General features: G+C 66.8%; 1 protein-coding gene across 1 annotated transcript; it reads right to left on the minus strand.

Annotated features, from left to right (window-relative positions):
- Positions 1 to 3,710: 3,710 nt before the first annotated feature.
- On the minus strand, positions 3,711 to 6,284 carry ELFN2 (extracellular leucine rich repeat and fibronectin type III domain containing 2). Its single transcript, XM_028150053.2, has one exon. It carries the CDS (start codon positions 6,267 to 6,269, stop codon positions 3,711 to 3,713), a length of 2,559 nt encoding a protein of 852 aa, XP_028005854.2. The 5' UTR covers positions 6,270 to 6,284.
- Between the last annotated feature and the right edge of the window lie 328 nt (positions 6,285 to 6,612).

The raw sequence follows: 6,612 nt of genomic DNA on the forward strand, positions 1-6,612 counted from the left end.
CCCCCGTCCTGGCCTCATCTGTCCTTACGAGACCCTAGAAGAGTTCCTTCCTTCCTTTCTCCCTCTTAAATTCCCAGGAGGGGAACAGGGAACATCAGAGATGCTCGGCCAGGCCTAGACCCCCCCGCCCCCGCCTCTCTGGGGCCCTCACGTCTCTCTTCCCACGTGGGTCTCACTCCCAGAACAGTCCTTTCTTTGTCAATGTCACCCCAAAGTGAGCCCGGGCTTGGTCCGTCCCCCAAGTGGGTGTGAGAGAGGCCCTCAGTGGAGCCCCAATCCCCCCTGGTCCCCCACCGTCCACCGCAGAGAGCCCCTTCCCAGCCTGGACCCGGGCAGCCTCCTCGTCCTCCTGCACGGTCCCCTGGGAGGGAGCAGAGGCCGCGGAGAGAGCCCCCTCCCCGCCCCTGCAGAGAGGAGAGCCCCTCCCAGAACCCCAGCGAGGGGCTCACTTCTGGAAAGCCACTGGCTCCAGCAGAGGTTTGGGGGGCCTGCTGTACCCTTCAGGGGAGAGTGGACCCATCGGTGCCACCCCCCAGAAACGGGCACCCAGGGATTCCCTCTGGAGATGCTCCGACAGCAAGCCCAGGCCAGACCCGAAGCAGGGAGGCCTCAGCCAGGAGGTCTGGGCACAGCACCCACATCTCCTCCAGCCAGCTGATCCCCCAACTCCACCAGGGCCCCCTGCCCAGGCCGCGGCCCGGGCCCCCGTTCACCGTTACAGACATGGGGCCCTGGCCAGCCGGACTCCGTGACATCTGTCTTTCGTGACTATGTGCTCCCGCCTGGGGAGGAATCACCCTGAGCAGGACAGGGATGCAGGGAAGCCTCCAGGGGGCGCTGCAGTGCGGGAGGGGTCTCTGCCCTAGAGCGAGGGCCTGGCCCGGGCAGCTGAGGGATGAGGCTGGCGGGAACTCCAGAGGCCCGAGTTTTAGAAACTATTCTGCCCCCAAGATCGGGATGGCCTCACAGTGAAGGCCGGTTCACCTCCTGGGGTGGCAAGGCCCTCGCTGTTAAGAGAGAAACCTGTCCGTACAGCTCCCCGAAGTGCCTTTCTGAGGTTTCCTAGGTCATCTTCGACCAGGAATGATGGGGCGTCCCTCCCTGGGGGCAGTTCCGTCTCCCCTGCCGCCAGGCCAACCTCTGGCCCCAGTTCTCCGGTTCCTCCCAGGGGTTTTCCCTCAGGGCCCCAAACCGCCCCATAAAGCCATCCATGAAGCCCCTAGCTCTTGGCCTCCTCAGCAGTGCCACCGACCCCGCACCCCACCTGGTCCCTCCGTCTTTGGGGGTCCCGACGGCTCCATCTGCAAAATGGGAGCAAGTGGGACAGGGGAGAGGTCTCTTTCCCGGGGCTGCCCCTCTCTGGCAGGGAGGACAGATGGGAAGGGACCGTGGACAGGAGAGACGGAGGGAGGAGGGGAGGTGGCACTTGTGAGCCCCGAGTTGGGAAAGACAGGCTGCGGGCGTGGGCAAGGGCGGCGTTTGGGTGGCACCTGTTTTGGGTCAGAGCTGGGCCTCCCGGGTGTCAAGAGCTGCTTGTCAGATCGCCACAGAGGGTAGGTGGGCAAAGGGGGGCGGCGGGGAGGGGGGCGGGGGAGTCTGGACAAACCGGCACATACACGACAGATGTTTGCTCAGAAAAATACAGGAAAATCATCATGCAAATATAACAGGGAATCTGCTTCCTCACACCGCGGGCTCCGCGCCTGCTTGCTGTCCTCAGCTTTGCCGATCGGTGTGAGGAGGGTTTGGGAGCAGGTTTGGGGGAGGTGGGGGAGGTCTTCTCTGCATGTTCATGCTGGCCCCTCCCGTCCACTCCCAGAACAGTCCTTTCTTTGTCAATGTCACCCCAAAGCGAGCCCGGGCTTGGTCCGTCCCCCAAGTGGGTGTGAGAGAGGCCCTCGGTGGCGCCCCAATCCCCCCTGGTCCCCCACCGTCCCGCTGGCAGGGAGGTCCCGGAGCCCCCACCCAGGGGTGGCACTGGCTTGGCTGGTCAGAGCCCTCCACACAGTGCAGGTCTCGGCCCCGCCCCGGCGCCCACCCTCCCCCCAGTCACACTTCCCACATATTAAGAAAGCCAACTGGTGACAAGCCAGAGGTGGGGGTCTCTGGCAGGGAGGGGTGTGAGGAGGGCTGAGTGGGCTGCGCCCCGCCCTGAGGTGTGTGCAGAGCCGGGGGGCACACTGACAGGTGGGCCAAGCTAGACTTGTCCTCGCTCACCGACCAAAGGCCGGGGGACAACTGGCTGGCCCCTCAGGGCCCGGACAGTGTCCAGGATCCCAGACCTGTCCCAGAGCTCACCGCAGGCAGCCCCGAGCTCGTGAGCAAGGCAGCTGCCCTCTGGCCCTGCCCTGCCTCGCTGCCCTCACTGGGAGAACCCGCAGGAGCCCACCCCCAGGGGCCCAACGGTCCCAACTGCCAGGCTCTGGGTTGCCATGGTGACAGAGGCACCCAGGGACAGGGAGGGGCCCCACAAACCCAGCCTGCTCCCCCCCCATCAAGGGGGGTGCTCACTGTTTGTGCTTTGTTCGATGTTGGGTGGGGGTCAGCTGAGGAGGAGGGGCCGTTTCCATATATCGATGGGAATATGGGGGCCCCTCGGGCCCGGGGGAGGGGCAGCCGGGAGGGGCGGGGTGGGAAAGCCTCCTTCCTCCGGGCAGGCTGAGGTGCTGCCCCACGTTCCCAAGATGGGAGTCAGACAGGTCGGAGGTCAGGATGGAGGGGCACCTGCCTCCCCGCTGCTCCCAGGCATCTCGGTTCGCTGCTGCCCCCCTGGGATGAGCAGAGGTCCTGGGGACCCAGAGAGCTAGGGGGCGGGAGTGAGGCCTGCATCTGAGAGGCGGTGGAGCTGGCCCCCCACGCTGCTCAGACCCCAGAGGGAGCGCCCAGGCTACTTGGAAGACACGTGAAGGGGCTGGTGGACCGTCCCCGTGCCTCTGCTCTTTTCCTGGGTGCTGATGGGGGGGACGAAGGGCCCCCCGCATGATGAATCCCAGCCGCAGGCTCTGAGGGCACGGCCATGGGGCTTTCCAGAAAGAAAAAGCACCCGCTGGATTCTCAAGTCCCTCAGCCCCAGGAGACCAAGCTGGAGAGGGGTGGAGGGTGGATGGAGGATGGGAGCCCCAGGGGACCCACTGGAGGTCGGGGCTAGCGCTGGGCCTCCGAGTTGGGAAACTGACGCTAACCTGTCCCTTGACCCTGGGGTGATCACCTCCTTTCCCTGGGCCTCGGTTTCCCCATCCATAAAGGAAGGGAACCATGCCCCATGGCCACCTGGTGCTAAATCTCCTGTCCCCCCAACAGGGGACCTCGCCCCTGCTGCAGGCTCCTTTGCCCCCAAACCTGTCCCTAGTCCCAGAGCCCCAGGCCCCGCCCTCTCTTGGCCTGCTCGCCTGCCGTCCCCCGCCCACCAGCCCCGCACCCCCCAGCAGAGTCCCTGGGCAGCACAGTAAAGACGCCTGGTGTCGGTATCTGTGTAAACTTTAAGGAGAACGTGTCTTTGTTTTCCTGTCCCTTATTGTCGGGTGGTGGTTGTTCACAGTCAGGTGGTGGTCAGGTGTGTGCGTGGGTGCGTGCATGTGGGTGTGCGTGTGCGTCCACTCCTCGGCCTCGGCCCCCCGGCACGCCCCCGCCCGGCTGCCCCCGCCCGGCTGCCCGGGCCCTTCCCCGCGTGCCCCCGCCCTGCCCCTCCGACCTCACCGGGGAGGAGAGGGTCACAGCTTCTGCTGGGCCGAGACCCCCTTCCAGTAATCGAGGATGTCGTGCAGGTCCTCGTCCTTGGCGAACTGGACCTTCTTGCGCAGGGCGTGGCCCGCGGCCATGTACACCTCCTCCCGGGGGTGCTTCTTGTAGGGCCGGAAGCGCTCCCAGATCTTGTGCGTGCTCTCCGAGGAGTACTCGGGGCTGGAGGAGTAGCCCGAGTAGTAGTGTCTGGGCGAGAGCTGCGAGTAGGCGGAGTCCCGCTTGGAGCGGGTCAGCGGCTTGAGGAAGGACACGCGCTGGCTCAGGCTGTCGGCGCCCTCCTCGTAGTACAGCGCCGGGAAGCTGTGCCTGTGCTCGCTGCAGTGGAAGGCCGGCTTCACCTCCAGGTGGTGGACGCTGCCCCCGCCGCCGCTCCCGCTGCCCCCGCCGCCGCCGCTGCCGCCGCTGCCGCTGCTGCCCGAGGGCACCAGCGGGAGCCGGTCCAGCGGGCTGTTGAGGGGGCTGCTCTTCTCGATGTACTTGGAGTCGCTCTTGGCCAGCCCCGCGGGGGACGGGAGGTCGGGCACGTCCAGGCTGAAGACCTTGGCGCTCTTGACGGAGCCGCTGGAGGACACGCTGCAGGTCTTCCGGGCCACGGCGGCATCGGCGCTCAGCTGGCGCTGCAGCGGGTGGTGGGAGCTCTCCTTGAACGGGGCTGGGAGGAAGCTGGGGAGCTCCAGGGCCCCCGGGGAGGCCGCCGAGGAGGCCGGCGTGGCCGCAGGGAGGGACTGGCACTCAAAGGCCAGCTCAGGGTCCCCGCCACTGCCGCCGCCCGCTATGAAGGAGGCCGCGTCCAGCTTGAGGGCATCAATGCAGTTATTGATGATCTGGTTGACCTTGTCCACCTCCTTGGCGATGGTGGAGATCTCCGTGGCCGAGCCCTGGCTGTTCCCCGCGCCCGGGCGGTTACTCTCAGGCTGGGCCGGGCCATCCCCGCCGGTGCCGGCGCCGGTGCTGGTGCCGGTGCCGGTGCCGGTGCCAGAGCCGGTGCCGGTGCTGGTGCTGGTGCCGGTACGCACCTCCATATAGTTGCCCTTGGTGGCCACCTTGGGCGTGTCCAGCCCGGCCTCCAGACCCTTGGCAGTGGGCAGCTTCTCCCCAATGATTGACGGGATGGAGGACATGCGGGACACGGGCAGCATCGGGGGCTCGCCCAGCTTCTGGGCGGCGTGAACGATGGAGCCGGCCTCCACGTCGGCCCCGTAGCGCATCTCCAGGATGGTCTTCTTGACCTTGCCGGACTTCTGCTTCTCCTCCTGCAGGCGCCGCTTGCGCAGGCAGTAGTAGACGGCCCCCAGCACGATGACCATGCCGAAGAGGCAGCCCAGGATGGTCATGATGTAGTGGGTGGTGGTGGAGGTGCTGGGCGCCAGGTCGCCCGGGACCGGCTCCCGCGTGGTGAAGGCCAGGCAGGTGTGGTTGAAGCGGCGGCTGTTGCGCAGCGAGGTCACGCAGAAGGTGTACTCGGTGTGCGCCCGCAGCTTGTCGAGGGTGACGATCTCCTTCTTGTTCTTGAGCGTCATGACGTCGGAGATGTAGCTGTTGTTGTACTGGACCAGGACGTACATCTTGCTGTAGGGGTGCGGGATGATGACCACCAGGGTGGCCGAGGTGAAGGTGACGTGGTGCAGCTTGATGGCCGGCCCGGCGGACGCGTCTGTGGTGGACGAGGCCGGCGGCTCCACCGAGAGGATGTCGTCGGGGTTGAAGCCCGAGTTCTCATCCGGCTCCCGCTGGGCGTCGGTGGAGTAGGGCGTGGGGTGGCTGGCGGGCCGGGCGGGCAGCGAGCCGTTGCGGCACTTGGCCTGCAGCACGGTGATGGCGTTGAGGCTGTGGTAGGGCCGGGGCACCAGCAGCGGGTAGCCGGCGAACTCCCGCGGGGACTCGCACTGCAGGCGGTCGTAGTTCTTGGTGACGTTGTTGAAGACCACGAGCCACGTGAGGAAGCCGTAGAGGTCGCACTCACAGTTGAAGGGGTTGCCGGCCAGTTCGCACACCATGAGGCTGGCCAGGCTGGCGAAGGTGGCGCCGTCCAGGCGGCTGAGGCGGTTGGAGGACAGGTCGATGCTGATGAGGCTCGGGCACTCGGAGAAGGCCGCGGGCGTCACCACCTCGATGAGGTTGTGCTGCACGAAGAGGAACTGCAGGCGGCCCATGCCGCGCAGCATGCCCTCCGTCAGGTTGCTGAGCTTGTTGTAGCCCAGCTGCAGCACCTGCAGGCTCGACTGGCCCAGGAAGGCGCCGTCCTCGATGTAGGAGATCTCGTTCTTGGTGAGGTTGAGGTCGGTGAGGTTCCCGAAGCGGTTGAGCGAGGAGTAGAGCACGGCCTTGAGCTTGTTCTCGTTGAGCCGCAGGTCGTGCACGGTGCTGTTGATGTGCTGCGGGATGGTCTCGTAGGGCGGCTGGTTCTGGCTGCAGATGGCCAGCCACACGTACCCCTTGTCGCCCTCGATGAGCCAGCAGTCGGCGCGCACGGCGCCGGGCCGGCACACGCACAGCAGTGCAGCCGCGCACAGCCCCAGGCGTAGCATGGCGCTGGCCGGGCTCGGGGTGGGAGGCACAGGGAGCCTAGCGGCTGGAGGCTGGGGCTGGGGCTGGCACCACAGTCCTCCCTGGGGCTGCCACCATCTTGGGGGCGACCCCCAGCACAGGGGCCCCAGGTGAGGCAGGCTCCGCCAGACCCAACTGCCGGGGACCTTCTGGGCGCTACCAGCAGGTGCTGGGCACCGCGGCCAGGCCGGGGCCAGGGGTGCTGCGGGCCCCACAGCCTGCTTCCCACGTGGCTCTTCTGCTGGGGATGTGCGCGGCTCTCAGAGCTCGGCTTCCTCTCCCGCCTCCGCCGCCTCCTCTCCTTTCTCCTCAGGTTCTGGGCTC

The sequence above is a fragment of the Eptesicus fuscus genome, chromosome 7 (genome assembly GCF_027574615.1).
Source record: "Eptesicus fuscus isolate TK198812 chromosome 7, DD_ASM_mEF_20220401, whole genome shotgun sequence".
NCBI lineage: Eukaryota > Metazoa > Chordata > Mammalia > Chiroptera > Vespertilionidae > Eptesicus > Eptesicus fuscus.

Bases quoted from the DNA above. Each gene is read 5' to 3' on its own strand.
- ELFN2 (XM_028150053.2), bottom strand. From the start codon at position 6,269: ATGCTACGCCTGGGGCTGTGCGCGGCTGCACTGCTGTGCGTGTGCCGG.